The sequence below is a fragment of the Spermophilus citellus genome, assembly GCF_964194105.1.
Source record: "Spermophilus citellus genome assembly, chromosome: 17".
Lineage (NCBI taxonomy): Eukaryota > Metazoa > Chordata > Mammalia > Rodentia > Sciuridae > Spermophilus > Spermophilus citellus.
Genome location: NC_138199.1, coordinates 14,085,723 through 14,104,981, shown reverse-complemented (window position 1 = coordinate 14,104,981; position 19,259 = coordinate 14,085,723). Strand labels below are relative to the sequence as shown.

Below are 19,259 nucleotides of genomic sequence, written 5' to 3'. Positions count from 1 at the left end.
CTGAGATTATAGGCCACCAGGTCTGGGAATTTCTGGCTTTTCTTTGAAAAAAAAAAATTTAAGTATGGTAATGCCTGACTTGTTGATGGAAACTTGCTAGAGCTAATCAGTGGCTGCTCATTCTAGTCAAGGTATTGGTGCCAGAATTCCTTAAAGCCCCTGTCCACCTAACCACCTTCACTCATTTTACCTGCCCATCCCTCCATATCAGTAGAAAAGATAGGAGAGAGGAGGACAGGCAAGGAGTTGAAGCCAATGGAGAGGCTAAGAATGGAATGAGGTCATATCTTTTATGGTCATCACATATTTTTTTGCCTCAGTTTACTTTCAGACTGGAAAAAGGGTTGAATCTGGTTTGAAGCAAGGCCATTCAAGGATACAGAGATCTTCCATCTAGCAGTTATGCACAGAAGGCTGTATGAAATGGACTGAGTTAATGTTTCTGCTTGGAGGTCAGACCAAAGTCAGCTGGATCCTAGTGGCTACAGCAATTACAAAGAAGCACCTAGAGTCAACAAGCCTCACACCTACCTACTCAATTGCTGAAAGCTGTTGTCGTAAGAGAGAGAATAGGGCTACAACTTCTAATGTAAGGACCCCTGTGGGACAAGGAAAATATGTCCCTTTCCCCCAAACCCACCAGCCACACAAATAACTGCACCTGGCATCCCACTGTGGAGCACAGTTCATTTGTCTTGTTGGTTTATTGGCCTAGAGAGTTGGACACACACACAAATGCGGAGATAAATATTGGTCAGTTTCTCTAAATCTGGGTCCTCACTACATATAGAGCTAGAGTCTGTAGAATTCTAAATCTTACGTGCTGTGGCACAGAACCGGTGGCCTTCCCATTCTATCATCACCTTTTTCCCAGGGAACATGGGGAAAGAGGGCAAAAACTGACAAAACTCGATCATTTTCAAATGACAAAATTGCAAAATCCCTAATTTCCAACATCTGAAACTCAATATTCAAATTCTCCCACTCAAATACATATATTTTAATCTCCACTTTGCCACAATCTCATTCATTGCCCAGAACCACCAAATTCTGTAAGCTATTTTCCTTACACATTTCAAAAAAAGAAAAAAAACCTTTACAATCTCAATTCTTCCAATATCCATGGGTTTTGGAATTTTGACCTATTCTGAAATTCAAATTCCCCGGTCCATCCTCAACCCCTTCCATTCTCCTGTGCCTGTTTGCCTCAGAGGAGTGTGGGTGAAGGGTACAGGGGGGCTGTCATCACATCTGTCCCCTGCCTCCAGGCCTTCCTCAGTCTCTCTTGTGGTTCCGCTGTATATATAGATATATATAATTTGTGTGTAGATATATATATTTATTCTTTATTATGTATTTTTTTGCAGTTTTTCTAAAGTGCCAGAAATGATTTGTGGGAATTTTTAGTGATTTTTTTTTTTTTTTTTTTGCATTTTTCCCTGTTTCAAATGTTCTTCCCGTTAAAAATTGGAACTTGGTACATTCAGTAGGAAATTCTTCACTCAGACTGTGGCCAAGACCAAGAAAAGTGCAAAGAGACAGAGGAGGAAAGAAGGAGTGACTCCTCCCCAGTTAACATTCAGGGAGCCTGTCCAACACCTCCCGCTTCCTATAGGCTGGGAGGGAAAGGGGGCAGGAGGATGATCCTGGCGCTCTCCAGATTCATCTCCCTCTAAAAGCCATGATCTTGCCCTCTAGGCAGTTGCCGAGAGGGCAGCCATCTTGGCCCAAAAAAACAGTAGCTGAGAGAAAAGCTGCTTTCTTGATAGCAACTTTTCCCCATTTTTAAACTACACTCCTCTAATTCCCATTTATCAAATCTGCTTCCCCATACTGGTTCTCCCCTTGTGAGCTGTTTTTTTTCTGGGGGAGGGGGAAGGTGGGGAGAGAGAGAAATGTTCTTCCAATCACAGAGCAGGGAGGCCCTGTTTTCAAAGAGCTTTAGAAACAAACATTTCAGTCTTCTCCCCCACTGGAAGGAAATATAGCGACCCCTGACCAGGGTTAACTAGTGCAAATTAGGGATTAGGGACTATTTAAGGTCCCTGTACCCCATCCCTAGGCTGGGATCTTTGGGTGTGGGGAACTGAGTCAAAGATGGGGTGTAAGGTGCTCTTTTATAGGGAAAGTTGGTGGGGATACCCCAAAGCCCACCAGGAAAGTAGGATGGTTCCCCCAAAACCATCTGGAGTGATTGGTGAGAGCAACACTAGGGAAAATGGGGGGAAAGGTAAGGATGGAAGGTCATGTGCAAATCTTGGGCTTACCCACCCATCCAACCCCCATCGTTTTTCTGGCTATTTGGTCTAGTCTGGGAGAAACCATCAGGAAAGGGGAAAAACTGGGAGAAAGTAGATTCCTTTCTCCATTCCATATGGAGCTCTCTCCTCCTGACCCCCAAATCTGATTTAGCCCAGAAGAGGCCATATGAAAAGACATGAAGAGGTGTGATCGCTTCACCTCTTTTGCCTTGGAAGAATCTGGAGCTCACTGGATTTGAGGGTCAAAATAGGGCCAAGATTTCCCTGGCCTGGGTTGGAAGAGTACTCAGCCATGGAACAGAGGGTTAAGCTGTCCTGTCACTACCTCCTTGACCTGGATTGGGCGAGGCCACCTCCAAAGCCTAGGAGTATGGGAAGGAGCATGGAAGATCCAAAGGCATGGAAGCCAAGGAAGGCATGGCATCTCAATGTGAAGGAAATAGGGATAGAGAGACCCACCCTTGGGAAGAACGGAATCCAAAGCCATGCTCCGAGGCAGGTGAGTCAGGTATCACAATGGTCTGGTCCAGGCCCTGGGCCACAAAGAATGGAATGTTCTAGGAAGCATCTGGGGAAGGACTTAGAGAAAGCTTCAGAGCGAGGTGGGGATCATTAAGTGAGAGAGATGGTTTCCCCCTAGGTTTACGAATTAGGGGAGCAGGTTAGACATTCAGAGCTGGTGGGGGCCATGAGTAGAAATTCAAATAAGTATATTGCTCAGTTGCCCCAAGGGCTGGAGAAGGGATGGGAGCTGGCCCTGCCCCTCATGGGGCCATTCCCTGGAGGAAGATTGAGAGGGGAACCACCAAAGATCCCTTCCCAAGAGATGGGAAAACTACAATCTCACACAAAGCAGCCTGACTCCTGAGCTCCAGGGGCCCCCAAGTCCCTGCACAAGAGTGTGGCGGGACCCCTAGGGCAAGGAAGCCAGGGAGCTGGTAGTGGTAGGGGATTCAGGGAGGGTGGCATCTGGTGAAAGGGGGGTCTGGCCCTAGAGCTCACCCCACATCTCCCTTCTGGTTTCTCTCAACCCCTGCCCTTTCCCCTTCTCCCTTAGGGGGAACTGATGGAGGAAGAGTTGGGGGAGGCGGAGTTGGGGGAGTAGGTGCTTGAGGATTCACTGCGTAGCCAAAGACCCCTGGTAGGAAAGGAAGGGCTCCCCCACCTTTTTCATCAGGTAGGACCATGTTGAGAGCAACTGGGAGAGCAGCCAAGTTGCTGAAGTTGTAAGGGTAGGCAGCAAGGAGCTGGGGGCCATAGACAAGCGGATAGGGCTCAGGGTAGAAGGTGACTTTGGCAGCCCCCATCCCCTCTATCTGGTCCCCTTCCGAAACACCCACTAGCCCCTCACTCCCAGGTTTTCCTCTGCCTCCACTTGGTTCCCGGCCACTCCCTATCAGAGCCAGTGGAAATTCCTGCACAGGGGGATATGCATAGCTGCCCCCTCCTGCTACCGGGGGCTCCTCACCCCCTGAGATGACAGGGTCCTGGAGTGAGGCCATCTCAGAAGCTTCCTCAGCAGCAGCATTCCCACCACCTGCCTCCCCACTTGATGAGGACACTTGCATCTCCTGTGGGGCCTCTTCTTTGACATCCCCAGGCCTGGTGCCAGTGCTGCCCTTAGAATAGGCAATGACAGGTGTGGGAGTGCCTCCGGGCCGCTCAGCAGCATGCCTCTGTCCATGGCGGCTCAGGGCAGCTGCCGTTTTGCACACCTTTGAGCAGTGGGGACAGGTGAAGCGGGTGGAAGGCCTCCGTCCAGCCCGAGAGCTGTGGGAGCCCCCACTGTGGGCCTCCTGGTGCTTTCGCAGCTTCCTCAGGGTGGCAAAGGTCTGGGCACAGTCCCCACAGCGGTGCCTCCGCTCACCACGGACACGCCCTACTGGGCTTTCCACTGTGGGGCTCTCCTCCCAGCCCCTCCGTTCTAGCTTTTGCCTCCAGCGTGGTGGCCGTCGTCCTCTGGTTATCCCACTACCTCCACCACCACCACCATTGGCAGCTCCGGCCTTGCGCTTAGGCTTGTATGAATAGTAGGGCCTCCAGAGCTGGTCCTCCCCACCAGCCTTTGATTCCTCATCATCCTCCTCGTCCTCGTCCTCCTCATCCTCTTCATCCTCCTCCTCGCTCTCCTCCATCTCCTCTCCACTCAGCTCTCCAGGACGAAGGTCAGTTTCTGAGATGCGGCGCTTGACAATGGCCTCTTCCCCAATTCGCACAGTGATCTGACACAGTGGAGGTGGAGCCTGAAGCTGAGAGGGGCCCCGGCCAGGCCCTGTGGGGGGACCCCCACCCCCACCAACCCCACCCACTGGCTTGGCTGTATAAGTCAGAGTCCTCCCAGCCCGTGGATTCCGGCTCTTGGCCTCCTCTGCAGCTGTAGCTGGCCCTGCAGCTGTGGCTGGGCTGACCAAGGTGGTGGCCGGGCTGGTGGGTGTTACTGCGGGCTCAGGGGGAGGAGGTGGGTACTCTCGTTTCTTAGGGGGCCTTGGGGGAGCAGTGTAAGTGATTACTGAGGCAGCCTGGGACCCTCCTGTGGTGGCTGACCCACTCCCTGCACCACCACTGCTGCTGCTCCCATGGACAATGACAGAAGGAGCTGGGTGAGCAAAGGTGATGACAGAGGGTGGTGGGCCAGGCTCTGGGGCAGGTGGGGGTCCCGGTGGGGAGCTAGCTGGCATTGCCACAGGGGCCGGTGTGTGGAGGCTTGGAGAAAGGGGGGCCTCAGGGGCTCCCTGGCTGTAGGTCTTGTAGGGCCGCTTGGCTGCCCGCATGGGGAGCAGGCGGTACAGCTTCAGGGTATTGAGCTTGGGCTTGTAGCCTCCATTGGGTGTCTTCTCACTGGCTAGGAGGCCCGGGCTTATGCCATGGAAGGCTCGCTGGTGGGTCTTCAGGTTATAATAGGTGACAAAGGTCTCCCAGCAGAAGATGCACTGGTACCTGGGCCAGGACAGCAGGGAACAGGGCAGGAACAGAGCCACTTGAGTCAGGGGCCCTGAAGCCAGGGTCTCAGTTTCCATGTCCTCTGCAGCCCTCAAACCTATAACTCCCCCAGCCATATTTTCACCCTCCCTTGATGCTGCTTTGCTTCACCCTGCCAGTCTCCTGAGGGGTACCACTCCTAGCCTCAACTGTTCAATCTGTGAACTGGGAATAATCATACATCCTAACTCACAAAGCCTTCTGAAGCACAAATAACAGAATTAGGAAATGACTTAAGAACAAGGACATGCTATGGAACTACCCGGCATTGTTCTGAGTATTATAAGTACTGGTGAACACGCCTTTGTGTGTCCCCTCTGTAAAGGCAATTCATTCTTTACTTCCTGGCCTTCCCCACAGTGCCAACCCAGGACACAGGCAGGCAAGATGCTGTTAAGGAAGAGGCTGGGGGTGGGTGTGGGCAGTGAGTGAGTGCCAGTGAACAGAGGCCAGGGCATAAGTAGACCAGATTCAGGATGACTTTCTAGACCCCGCCCTCTACACCTTCCCTCCCTTGTCCAAGGCCTCTGAGTGCTGACCCTGGGCCCTCCATCCCAACCCTCCACTCCTGGACCCAGACCACTCACCTGCGCTCCCCAGTATGCCACACCTCGTGTTTGGTGCGGTACTCAGCCAGGGCAAACACCTTCTCACAGTAGCGGCAGGGGTACTTCCTCCGCCACGAATGCACATTGCTGTGCCGCTTCAGGCTGGACAGGGTCACGTAGGAACGCTCGCAGGCTGCGCACACGTATAGCACATGGCCACCCACCACCTTCACCACGTGCTCAGGGCCACCTCGAAAGCCCACTGGTGGGGGTAGGGCTGAGGCATCCACTCCTGCAGGACCACCAGGGCCAGAGCCCCCAGCTCCCAGCCCTGCAGACCCCCGAGTGCTGGCCCCTCGTCGACACTGGGCCTCATGGGTCTGTAGCCGCTTGGGATGGATGAAGCTTTTCCCACATCGTGGGCAAGGGAGGGGCCGACGTGGCAGCGGGGGCTGTGAGTCAGGGGCCTGAGCATCAGCCCTGTCACCCTCCCATTCTCCATCTGGCCTCGGCCCAGACCTGAAACTGTCCTCTTCAGGCTGTGAGGTGGCCATGGGGGCTGGGGTGGGAGGTACCCATGCATCGCCTCCCTCCCCAAGGCCCTGCAGGCGGGAAATGCCCAGACGCCGCCCCAGAGCTCCAATCTCTGCCACAGCTGCCCCGTCCCCTCCACCACCAGGGAGTGCAAGCCGGGCACTATAGATGAAGTTGAGGACATCAGAGAAGGCAGCTGCTGGGACGCCTGGAAGCTCAAGGACCCGGGGTGGGGATAAAGCAGAGGGAGAGGCTGGAGGGGGAGAAGAGGGGGAAGAGGAAGAAGAAGAAGAGGAGGAGGAAGAGGAGGAAGAGGAGGAGGAAGAGGAAGAAGAGGCAGCTGTGGTGGTTGCAGGATTGGGAGCTGAGACCCCAGTAACTGGTGGGAGGGGCAGTGGGGCTGAAGCTAGCAGGGCCTCTCTGAAGAAGGGACTAGAGGCAGCCAGGACGCTGCGGTGAGCGGGGAACTTGGTGTCTCCGGCTATGAGGGTGACGTCACAGAAGAGGCCACGGAGCCGCTGCTCATTGAGCTGGCGCAAGACGGCGGGGGCATGGGATGGGTCCGTCACCTCTGCAGGTGGGGGCATGGCGCCAGCCTAGACATGGGGAAAAGAGGCCAGGGAGAGTCTCAGAGGCTGTGCAGAGGGCAGAGGCCTCTAAGACCAGGGAAGTGAACTGAGAAGGGGTCAGGCTGGTCAAAAATTAGTAGAAGATTGAGTAACTTCAGGTCACAGAAGTTAACACTCAGCCACCCAAGTCTAACCAATGTTCAAGACCAGTATTTCTAATATCTAGGGCTAAAAGAGAGGCCAGATATACCATAGGTCATCCTAAAGGTCAAGAAGTCTATGACTTCGAAAGTCACAGACTAGCAGGTAAGCAATGGAAACCTCTCTCATTGGAAAGATAAGGAAGCTCCCACAACTACTGCCAATCATTTCCCAGAACTCTCCAGCCTGGACAAAATGGGTGCCCTTGCAGGCATGCTACCCTAGGTTTAATTTTTCCTAGATATAGTCCTCTTGGTACCCTCTCACCTGAGAGCACAGCCAGCATGGAGCGGACTGGGGGGTGGCTCAGTGAGTCCCTTCTGCCCAGCCTCTTCCTTCTGTGGAGAAACAGAAACCATGTCAGGAGAACTGAGAGCAGGAGGCAGGAAAGGGTCCTCAGGACAAGAACTGGAATGAAGGATTTTAGGGAGTGGGCATTGGTACAGTGGTCAGGGTCAGAAAGGATATCTGCACTGCTCTGCAGACCCTGATTCCTCCCGGGAACCTCTGTCAGGTTATTTGTTTAGCCTCATCCAGTCAAACCTACAAGGTCACAAAGATTATCGGAGAGGCTTTTTCTGCTGGGCCCATGGAAGTACAGAAACAAGATAATTCACATATTCCCAGTTCACTTCTATACAATACAGCAGCACAGTCCAACCCCATAGGTTCAGGAAAGCCTGTCAGATCACTTTCAAGTCCCTTTGGTCCAACCTTGGGGCTCAAAGGAAATCAAAGATTTGAATGTTGTCTTTTATCACAATTGGTACATTTACATATTAAAATATATTTGTGTAATTTTTTTGGGGGGGGGTACCAGGGATTTAAGCAGGGGTAATTTAAACCACTGAGCCACATTTCCAGCCCATTTTATATATTATTTTAAGACAGAGTCTCACCAAGTTGCTGAGGCTGGCTTTAAACTCATGATCCTCCTGTCTCAGCCTCCTGATCCACTGGGATTACAGGTGTGTGCCACCACACCCAGCTCTGAGACTGGTCTTGAGCCTGTGATCCTCCTGCCTCAGTCTTCCGAGTTGCTGGGATTACAGGTTTGCACCACACCACCAGGCCTAGTCTATGTAAGCTTCCTTATTAGACCAAGCTACTAGGTATTCAAATTAGGAGATGGCCTCCTCACATGCTTCCAGCCCTATAAATCTTAGAAGGGGTTTCTGGCTAGGGTACCAGGTGACCTCTAAAGACCACTGACAGTCTGTAAAGGGCACTGCAAAGGCCACCAGACCAAGAGTGGGGAGCCTTGGGTCCCACTTCTCATGAGACCTGTTGGCCTAGGGATTTGGGCTTAAAAAGCAGGGGAAATAAGACCCCTCTACTTCATCTCTTGCCAGAAGCCTCCACCAAAAGGAATAGCAGGAACCCAAAAGCAAGTTTGGTAGTTGCTAGCTCAGATAGCAACTCAGCTGCTTCCCCACCCCCGTGGGCAGTTTAGGGCCTTGAATTCTCATCTTTTACTTGAATATCTGAGTTTCAGTGCCTTATCCAAAGTCATACAGAGCTGGGAATAACAAGTGGGACTTGTCCATAGATTTAGACCTGTTGACCTGAAAGGTCTCTCTTATCTGCCCTCCAGGCAGCCTGGGAACTCTGGCCTCTTGGATAGTGGGATAGGGTGGCATCCTTCTGAGTGCCCTGTCCACATCACACATACCCATGTGTGGCCTGCATCAGGAGTTCCTCATGCAATCCCCAACCTCCACAAAATGTTCTTTTCCCATTTACTACCCATGCCATCTGGACTTAAAGGCCTTCTCCCCACAGTATCTTAAATTTTCCTGCAAAAGCCAGCTCTGATTCCTCTCCTGAACAAGAAGGAAGGTGGGTAAACAGAGGTGATATTCAAAAGTTGTTTTTTTTTTTATTTTTAACCTTTATTTCTTTATTTTTATGCAGTGCATTTGGGTTGCCTGCTATTCCTTTTGGAATAGCCTCACACATGCTAGGCAGCGCTCTACCACTGAGTTATAACCCTAGCCCCTATTCAAAAATTTTGACAATCCTGACTGCCAGGCACAGACCAGGAACTCTGTTCATGCTGTGAATAGGTTGGGAATCCTAGGGAATCCATGGGCTGTGATTAGACTTCCAACTTCCATGATAGCCCCCAGCCCACTGGGACCCCAAGAGTCAGCACTTTATTCCATTATTTCATTTGCTTCTCATTGCTACCCAGAAAGGTGGCAGACAGCTTATTCATTTTAAGGCGACAGAGGCTCAGATGTACTGTGTAATTTGCCCAAGTAGATATACGACCAGTAGCTGGGCTGGGAACTGATCCCAGGAAACTTGGCTTCAAAGTCAGTGTTCCTGATGACTTCTCTACACCATGATGAAGGACATGTTTACAACTCCTACTGGGATGCCACTAGTCCACCTGGAGTGTTTGTGTCCCCTTCTTCTAGGTGAGCAGAAGTCAGAGTTTAATTCCAATCCCCATTCACCCATGGCCAGCCCTGCTCACCTGCACAACCATCCATGGGAGGCTTGGTGCCTGCAGACAAGCAGCTGTATGCTGACTGCCTTGACACTTGGACAAGGCCTGTTAGGGCTTCTTAAAACCACAGAGGCTCAAAGCTGGACTGGCCCTTAGAGATCATCTAGAATTGCAGTCATTATGGTCTTTGTAGCTGCCATTTATAAATACTTATGTGCAAAATATAGTGCCAAAGATTTTATCTGCATCATATCAATATCCAAAATGACCACAGTGTAGAGAATTTCAACACTTAAACTCATTTCAGGTCCAGGAAATATAGTGATGCAGTGATTTGCCTCTGGTTTTTGGCAGTGCTAGGGATTGAACCAGGGCCTTGTGCATGCTAAGAATATTTTCTAGCCTCAGCCCCCCTGCTCCTGGTCTTGTTGCTAACAGGCTAACTCAGGAAAGCTGAATCCAAGCTGGGGTTTGGATTCAGCTTTCCTGAGTTCAACTGCCTCATTGCTGGCCACTGTCCTGCAAGGGTTTATGGGTCGGGGAGCGGGGGTGGAGAAGACACTACCTATGTGATCCTGCATAAGTCATTCAACTCTCTATATCTAAGTTTCCTTAACTATAAGGCAAAGATGATTAATAGCTCCCACTTGTGGGGTTGTTGAAAAGATTAAATGAATTAGTAAGTGGCAGATTCAACCAACAGAGGATTGAAAATATTCAGGAAAAAAAAAACTATGTGTACAGACTTTATTTTTCTTATCATTGTTCCCTAAGTACAGTATAGTGACTACTTACATAGCATTTACATGGTGTTATATATTATATGTAGAGATAATTTAAAATATACATAGGTTAGATACAAATATTATGCCATTTTATGAAGGGACTTGAGCATCCAAGGATGTCATATCTGTGATGAGCCCTGGAATCAATTTCCTGTGGATACCAAAGTAGTCTGTGCCTTGTCTTGAAACTCAGCCCTGGAAGTTGGTGGGGGGAAATGGTGAAAAAAAAAAAAAAAAAAAAAAGAGGCAGAAATTGGGCTTCAAGGTAAGATGGTGACTCTCGGGTTTTAAGTTTCTTATTCTTACCATTTCTCTACTCTTGACTGCTTGTGTGACCCCAGAGGTGCCACTGTGACAGGGATCTGGGCATGGCCACCAGATATGCTCCACCTCTTGTTCCCTCTGCATGGAATGTTCTTTTCTCCAGATAATCTCATACTTCAGTTTTGATTCAAAAAGTCCCCTTACCCAGGGGCCTTCCCTGGCCTACCCCCACCCCCCAAACTTCATATCTTCCTAAACTCCTTTATTTTTCTTCTTGGAACTTAGTAAAACACATTGCTCATTTATCTCTAGAATATAGACTTCAAGGCTGGCAACAATAGGAATTTTTGTCTGCTTTGTTCACTGTAATATCTCCAGGCCTAAGCACAGTGTCTAGCACACAATGAAAGGGGTTAAAAAAATTTTAAGAGCTGGGTGTGCCATTCAGTGGTAGAGTGTTTGTCTACCATGTGTGGGGCCCTGAGTTCAATCCCCAGTAACACACACACACACATACAATTCTGATAAATGAACTTGCCCTCAAAGTCTGCTTCAAGTCTGTCTATCCTCAGGAAGAAGCCACCCTCAGTGCCAAACTGAGTCAGGTAGGAGCTGGGAATGATGATTATAACTTGACCACTACTAATACATGCACAATTTTCCTGATAAGCTTCCAGGGGCTTTACATGCATTGCCTCCTTTAATCATATCCTTGAAATAGTCACCCCAAATAGGTATTTATATTCTCTTTATATTATCCCAATTTTATAGAAGAGGAACCAGAGAGGGATATACCTTGATCAAGGTCACACAGCTTGAAAATAGCAGAGTCAAGATTTGAATTCAGGCTGGGCAGACCCCAGATGTTAAATCTATGCATCTGTCATTCTGCTGGATCCTGTCCTGAAGGGGCCTACGGCAGGCCAGCTGGTTACATAAATCACCACACAAGGTCTCACGTGCTAAGTGCTAAATGTGTCATGTCTGACTCCACCCTTTCCCTCGCTCCCAAATCCAGCAGTCACCAAGTCTGGCTGAAACTGCGGCTGAGCTTGGGAATGGCTTTGCAAGTTTTCTCTCAACCCGCCTCTGGCCCCCAAACAGGTCCTTGTTAACACTTACATGGTCCAAGGCCAAGGCCTCCCAGCTTTCCCTCTTTAGGCTCACCTTTCCCATCCAGCTTCCTTCCCATGGGAGGCAGTGTTCCTACTGGCAGTTCAGGTACTAACACAGCTAGGTTCAAAAACTGTCTATAGTCCCCACTGACTTAAGAATGAAGTTCAAACTCCTCCACCAAGTACTCAAGGGCTCTGGTCTAGCTCCAAGCTCCCCTTAATCTTGCCTGTGTTATTCTCTCTTTAAACACCCAGTATGCTCTCCAACCTCCACATATTCCACACCTCTGTGCTTTTGCCTCTGCTGAGTCTCCTGCCAGCAATGCCCTCTCAGTAATTTCTTCTCAACATTCCTCCAAAATGTTAAGATCAAATGTACTATCTTTTTTTTTTTGGCCCTCTATGACCCACAGGGCAAGGACAACCTTTCTTTCCTCTGACTTACTAACATTTTGTGCCCCTCTGGCCAGCACCCATGTTATATAGTAGCAGATCTTTAGGGTCTCAAGCTCTGGGCTGGGATTCCTGAGAGTGCTACCTAAGCATACTGCTTTCCTGGTGAGATGCTGAAACTGAGGAGAAGTGTATGTGTGTGTGCGTGCGTGTGTGCGTGCAGAGAGGTCCACTGAATACTCCAGGAAGGCATCAGAGCACAGCAATTAAGAACACAGGATCTGGAACTTGACTGCTTGGGTTCAAATATAGTTTTAACTTTTATTAACTAAATGACTTTGGACAAATTACTAACTTCTCTGGGCCTCAATTGCCTTACCTGAAAAAGGGAGGTAATCAGAGTACCTACTGTGAGGACTAAATGAGCACAGTAAGAAAAGGCACCAAGAATGGTGTCCAATACTCAGTGTTGACCAAGTGTTTACAGCCATTGCTATTAGTGAAACCGGAAGGGGATTCTCAGTGCTGACAGAGGGCCGACAGGACCTGGCACAGGCACAGCCCACAAACTGAAGCTAACAGTCCAGGTCTGTTTCCCAGGTCAGTGGTAGGTAGAACACATAATTAGGGCGGTTTTACAGATGTGGAACTGAGGCTCACTTAGGCAAAGTGCCAGTAAGTCACAGAGCCACAGAACTCTTTATTTCCAGTGCAGGGCTTCTGTTTTGCACCTGTCCCACAGGCTTCACACAGCAGCCAGCCCCCTCCCCATCCCCAGACTGAAGGATCCAGCCACAAAGCTCTCCTTCCTCCACATATATATGCCCTCCCGCAGGCCAAGAGAAGTACACAGTGTCATGCACAACTGGAGCATGCATCCATGTGCATACACATGCCCCTACAGAAGGCCCAGGCCCCAAAGGTGAGGAAAACCTGTTCTAAGGAATCTGCCTAGTGAGCAAATTCCGTTCAAGGCCCTTCCACCTTCCTCCAGTCACAAGAGTAGGGCCCAGTGTGCGTCACAGATACCCGCAAGGGGGGCAGAGAGAGGGAGAGGGCAAAGTAGGAGGAGGAGACTGAAAACTTCATGTTTCTTTTTTCCATTTTAGTGACAAAAGTCACACCCGGTCTTTACATAAACATGGCCAAGGAGCCACACTGTCTAAGCTCACTTCCCTTGCAGGCGCCAGGACTCTCCTCTCGGTGACCCTGACAGGCTGGGTGAGCGGCAAGCACACAGACCCTACAAGAGATGTGCCACCTTGACAACACCCATGCCTCCTGCCTGCTGCCCTTGGTCTGCCCCATATTTATCTCCCTGTCTTCCCATAACAGCTCCTCTGCAGCCCCACACCCCCACTTAAGCATATAGAAGGTAGGCACTCACACACAGCTTGCGGCTGGTCTCTTGGGTTTGAGGCCCACATTGTCCTTGTCACGCCACCTCCCTCCCCACAAGTGTTTTCTGACCAGCTTGCCTCCCAGCCCAACAGCTCGGACAGGCTCCCACAAACAACGTCACAAAAGAATCCCGCAGAGAATGTTGCAAACACACAACCTTCCTTTTGCTTGGCTGCCCATGATGCCATAAACACAACTTGCACATCCCACCCAGAACCTTTCACACCAATGCCAGCTGACCCACAGGAACCAGAGACACACCCTGGGGTTTAATCAATCCCCTTGTGATACATGGGATCTGAGTTCTAGATGTGTGGCCCCCATGCAACTCACTCCGTACAAACACACAAACCCATCCATCAGTCTGTCCTCACCACAAGTGGACCACACCTTGGCAGGACCACAGAAACGACACCCAGATGTGATACCTTAACTCAAAGGTACACAACTGCCCCTTCCAAATGGGCACATACACCCTGCATTCAGGAGCCTTCCATAAGAAGTACACCATGCCAGCTATGCAGAGAACAAGCAAGCATAAACAGTTCATATGTGCAGCACAAGACATACGTGCAAGAAAACACAGGCTAATGGAAAATATACATACAACCTCACAACAAACAAACTCCGCACTCAGCGTATTGTACCCTGCTTAGAATGCCCATCTGTCACCCAAAGCCATAGGGCCACATCTTGTAAGTAATTCTGCCCCACAGCACTGAACACCCCTCCGGGCCTTCTATCTCTATGGCCCAGGCAGGGCCCAACCTGGGCCCCTGACTGCCAGAGGAGCAAACGGTGGTGCCCCAGAGTGGTTTACCTTGCCCCACAACACTGAAGGAGACACAATCTCCAAGACTCACAGCCACAACCCTGCCCCGACGGCGCGGCGGATCCAGTGCTCCTGCTCACACTGCGCACCCCGCGCACCCCGCACACCCCAACTCTGGGGCGCTCAGAGGCCCACCCCTCCCCCTCTCTGCCTGGCTCCTACGCCATCACCCTCCCAGCAGCTTGCAGCGCTTGCCTGGGCTCACACCCGCCCCACCCCACCCCCAACCTGCCCCCCGCGGGGAGGGGGACTTTAGGCTGCAGAATTAACCCTTCAAAGGGGGAGTGAGTACGGCCCCTTCCACAGCCTGGGGCAATCGCGTCCCCAGTCCACCGCTCCCTCGGACGCCATACCAGGGCCCCCTTAGTCGCCCCCCAGCGCCGTGCGCGCCCGGGGGCGGGGCCAGGCTCAGTCCCCGACCCCTGAGCCCCCAGGTCAACTCCAAAGGGGAGCGGTGGCGGCTCGGGGCGCGGCTAGGGCCCCCACGGCGCCGGGCAGCGGGGAGGGGGCCCGGCAGTTGGCTCCGGTCCGCCCTGGCCCTGCCCGGTTCGCCTCGGGGCCCACCTGACTGCGATGGCGCCGCGTCCGCCAGGCCCGGCTCATCACCGTGGCCGCCCCCGGCCGCTCCGGTTTCGCCCGCCTCCAGCTCCGGCTCCGGCTCCGGCTCCGGCCCTGGCCCCCCCCAGCGCCCGGCCCCGGCCCGGCCCCGCCGCCGCCGCCGCCGCTGACATCATCGGCTCCCCCCCGCCCCGGTCCTACCTCCACCCCCACCCCCGGAAACAGTCCCCCCCCAGCGCCGCCGCCGCCGCCGAGAGGAGGCCGGCGCAGCGCAGCAGACACCGACACAAGGCTCCAATGTACGACGGCCTTCGCCCGGCCGATCGCGCGCAGGGAAACGCGCGGCGCCGGGCCACCGGGAGGATGAACACTCGGCCCGGCGCGGGCCGGGCTGCAGTGTCCCTGCAGGGACACACAGCCACCCACTCCCTGGGAAGGGACACCCCCACTCTGCCTTTTCCCCATCACGCCCTTCACTAAGGGGTGCAATCTAATCGCCTAATAGTGTACACACACTCTCTGGGCCATATATATACAACATGGCAGACCCACATGCCTTAGACACACCAGAAATGCTCAAGGTACGCCACCAGGCCCGTGACAAGGAAAACCCCAAGCCACACAAAACAAGCACACATCAGTGACCACCAGTGCAGATGAATGCACAGCTTTGTACTTTGTCTCCACTAGTGGAAATATCCACATCGATATACTTTGTGCATGAATGCAGAGGCCCTGGTGTGGGCCTCCTTGGACAGCACCATCAAAACACCAGGTAGAAAAAGCACACACAGAAGAAACACATTCCTGAAACTCCAGAGGGGCAATCCCAGAGACTCCTCCCTGGTTCTGGAAAGAACTCAGGAGAGAGGAGTCAGACAGACCTCAGAGCTCCTCTCCTTAAAATCTTTGTGAAACAAAGCAAGACAAATAAACAAATGAATCTAAAGCCAAAGAAGTATCACAGAGCCATTCAAGGAGAAATTACATGCCTGTAATAACAACATCTTGGGAGGCTGGGGCAGAAGAATTACATGTTTGAAGCTAACCTAGGTAATTTAGTGAGACCCTGACTCAAATTTTTAAGAAAGACTAAAAATCTGGGGGTGTAGCTTAGTGGTAGAGTGCCCTGGGTTAAATCTCCAGAACAACAACAATAAATAGAGAAAAGCTGGGTGCAGGGGCTCATGCCTGTAATCTGAGGGACCTGGGAGATTGAGGCAGGAGGATTGGAAGTTCAAGGACAGCCTTGGCAACTTAGGAAGACATTTTCTCAAAATAAAAAATAAAAAGGGCTGGGGATGTAGCTCAGTGGTAGAGAGTCCCGGAGTTCAATCCCTAGTACCACACATACAAAAAGAGAGAGAGAGGGAATCAGACACACTTTGGAGTCATGGAAACAAAGATGAAACAAGCAGAATTGGAATTCATGAGAAGATAGCCCCACCCCACTCCAGGAAGGTTCCAGAGAAGAACTCCACCCCCACTCCAACCAGGTCACAATGGCTGGAGCTCTGAGGGGCTCAGGCCCCCTGAGCCAGGAGGAGAGGAGGAAGTCCAAGGAAAGATGGTGAGTATAAGGGCCAGAGGGCATAAGGGGCATAGAGAATACAACATTCTGCTCCTGGTAACTTCCCTTCTTCTCCCCTAAAACTTGCCAGTGGTCCTAGAGACACATAAAAATGAACTCATAATGATGTACCCACATGTCCCTGGAGCTTGTGACATCACACAGATACACAGCATCTACACAGCATCAGAAGCTACCTCCACTTTCTCAAATCAACAGAGCATCCCTGGGTCCTTCTTTTTCTCCTCTCAAGACTGAACTACCCAGAAAAACAGGATACTCATACTCCTGCACCACTCACTCCCGACTTCCTGCTTTAGATGCTAAAGGCCCACATTGTACCACTACATCTATTTTTCAGGATCTTTTATGTCCTTTGAGTTCTGCAGGGTCCCAGACCCCAGCCTGGCATTCACCTTGGGCTGTGATTGCCCTCATTTTCGAGCTCTTTTCTCCCTAACAGGCTGGCAGTCACCCCTACTTCAACCTGCCGGACTTCACCCAGCCATCGCCGGCCTCCACTCCGCCCAACCTCCCCTCGAACCAGCGCTGCTGGCCCTCGGATGCAACCAAGGGCCTGCTTGTTGCCTTGCTGGGTGGGGGTCTGCCTGCTGGCTTCGTAGGCCCCTTCTCCCGCATGGCTTACCAGGCTTCCCACTTGCCTTCGCTGGAGTTGCTCATCGGTCGATGCCTCTTCCACCTCCCCATTGCCCTGCTACTTAAGCTGCGTGGTGACCCACTGCTGGGACCTCCTGATGTCCGGGGCCGGGCCTTCCTCCATGCTCTGCTCAACGTCCTCAGCATCGGATGTGCCTACAGTGCGGTTCAAGTGGTGCCTGCTGGCAATGCTGCCACTGTTCGTAAAGGTTCTTCTACCGTGTGCTCCGCTCTCCTCGCCCTCTGCCTTGAGAGTCAGGGTCTCAGTGGCTACGACTGGTGTGGCCTGTTGGGTAGCACCTTGGGATTAATCATCATTGTGGGACCTGGACTAGGGACACTGCAGGAGGGGACCACAGGCCTCTACACTGCCCTAGGCTATGTGCTGGCTTTCCTAGGAGGTCTGGCTCTATCACTGGGGCTTCTGGTCTACCGCTCCCTGCACTTCCCCTCCTGCCTACCAACAGTGGCCTTCCTATTTGGATTGGTGGGGCTTTTGGGCTCTGTGCCAGGCCTCTTTCTGCTACAGACCCCTGTGCTACCCAATGACCCTCTGAGTTGGAGCTGTGTGGGAGCAGTGGGGATCCTTGCTTTGGTCTCCTTTGTGTGTGTGAGCTATGCAGTCACCAAGGCCCACCCTGCCCTGGTGTGCGCTGTCCTGCACTCTGAGGTGGTAGTGGCCCTGATGCTGCAGTATTATGTCCTCTATGAAACTGTGGCACCTTCTGACATCATGGGGGCAGGGGTCGTGTTGGGCAGCATTGCCATCATCACTGCCCAGAACCTCAGCTGTGAGAGGGAAGGGCAGGTGGAGGAATGCCATCAAACTTGAGAGCCTGGGGGTTGGGGGGGGACAGGGGTAAATAGGAGGAAAGACTGGAATACAAACATGGGCAAACAAGTGACTGGAGAACAACTGGTGTGGGAGAGGGACACCCCTCAGAGTCAAAGGTGGAGAGGGATATTCGGAAGATCTGGAACAAGCCTGGGGACCAAGGGATATGGAGTCAAGGCTAGGTCCTGTGAATCAGGGCACAACTATAAGGAGTAAGGTCTCAGATCCAAGGGGCTGATGCAGGCTGGCTGTGGGCCACCGGGAGGATTCCCCACTGCAGCAGAGAAGAGCATTGGGGCAGAAGTGTGCCAGCAGCGGGCATTCAGGCTAACAGACAGAGCCAGCAGCTGCACTGGGGGAGGGGAGTGTGCCTTTTTCCTTAGGAGATGGTTTCCTTTCCTCGTGGTTGTGCCCCCCTCCCAGGGTGGTGACGTGACACTGACATCAAACAAGGATCATTCTGAATGTGGCTATGCAGTCGGTGTCATCTCTGCTTTGGAGGGAGGGTGGAAGTCCTAAACCTCTCTTATTGGAGAATCCCTTTGGGATCCCCGCCCCCCCAATCTTATTTCTGAAATATTCTATAAAGTGGAGGATTTCCTAATGTTCAGATTCCTTGACACTCCCCCCTACCCAACCCCCCGCCAAATCCCCTAGGATTTTCGTGTTCCGCCCCATGGCTAATCTGCTTTTCCCGGATTGTTGCGGTCCCGTGATCTCTCCCAGACAGTTGCTAGCCTCCTTCCGGAGCAGGCCTCTGAGCTGAGGCCTCCTCGAACGGCTCAGGCCGAGGATCCAGCACCAAAGCTGAATTCAGCGCTCGATTAGAGACCAGGAGATGCCCACTCATTGCTGAAAGCCGCTCGACAAATACTGCCTACTTCCGGACAAACGATTGAACTCGCCATCTTGATCTGTTCATGCATATTCAACGAGAAATTGCATATTCATGATCAAGGACGGACCCAGCACTCCTCCGGGAACCTACTCTGGAGGACCCGACCGGCCCCGCCTCCATTACCGATCCGCGGAACAGACCATTTTCCCGATGGGGGGGATATTAATGAGAGACTTTTGCTGAAGATGAAACCATACTCCAAAGTAGAATTAAAAAGGCCTAATTTTGTCCTCGATCCTTCAAACCTCAGTGCAAGAGGGAGCAGAGAGGGGAGGGGGTGGGATTAGGAAAATTGCCCTCCCCCTGTCATTTCAAAAGGTCTCCCAACCAGAGATCCTGAGAGGATCAACGACTCCAGCGCGCGCCCCGTGCGGGCCGGCGTAGGCGGCCCCGTAGCGCAAGGG

The 19,259-nt window shown here is 52.0% G+C and overlaps 2 protein-coding genes across 4 annotated transcripts; one reads left to right on the top strand and one right to left on the bottom strand.

Moving 5' to 3' along the window:
- Positions 1-680: 680 nt before the first annotated feature.
- ZBTB4 (zinc finger and BTB domain containing 4) lies at positions 681-17,242 on the bottom strand. 3 transcript variants are annotated; one of them, XM_081272444.1, is made up of 4 exons: positions 17,112-17,242; positions 7,360-7,430; positions 5,828-6,918; positions 681-5,198 (listed from the first exon to the last, which is right to left on the bottom strand). In XM_081272444.1, exons 3-4 carry the CDS (start codon positions 6,907-6,909, stop codon positions 3,260-3,262), a joined length of 3,021 nt encoding a protein of 1,006 aa, XP_081128570.1. In that variant the 5' UTR covers positions 6,910-6,918; positions 7,360-7,430; positions 17,112-17,242; the 3' UTR covers positions 681-3,259. The 3 variants fall into 3 exon arrangements, with proteins under 3 accessions (XP_081128570.1, XP_081128568.1, XP_081128569.1); XM_081272442.1 differs by lacking the exon at positions 17,112-17,242 and adding an exon at positions 14,902-15,102; XM_081272443.1 differs by lacking the exon at positions 17,112-17,242 and adding an exon at positions 7,992-8,164.
- On the top strand, positions 14,911-18,966 carry SLC35G6 (solute carrier family 35 member G6; the record flags this gene model as incomplete). Its single annotated transcript, XM_081269942.1, has 2 exons — positions 14,911-15,291; positions 16,929-18,966. 2 exons carry the CDS (start codon positions 14,911-14,913, stop codon positions 17,952-17,954), a joined length of 1,407 nt encoding a protein of 468 aa, XP_081126068.1. The 3' UTR covers positions 17,955-18,966.
- Positions 18,967-19,259: the final 293 nt, after the last annotated feature.

What these genes read in the sequence shown, in the direction of transcription:
- ZBTB4 (XM_081272444.1), bottom strand. Translation starts at nt 6,909, where the DNA reads ATGCCCCCACCTGCAGAGGTGACGGACCCATCCCATGCCCCCGCCGTC. An exon ending in TGGCATACTGGGGAGCGCAG is followed by an intron (nt 5,199 to 5,827) that starts GTGAGTGGTCTG and finishes GTCCTGGCCCAG; the next exon opens with GTACCAGTGCATCTTCTGCT.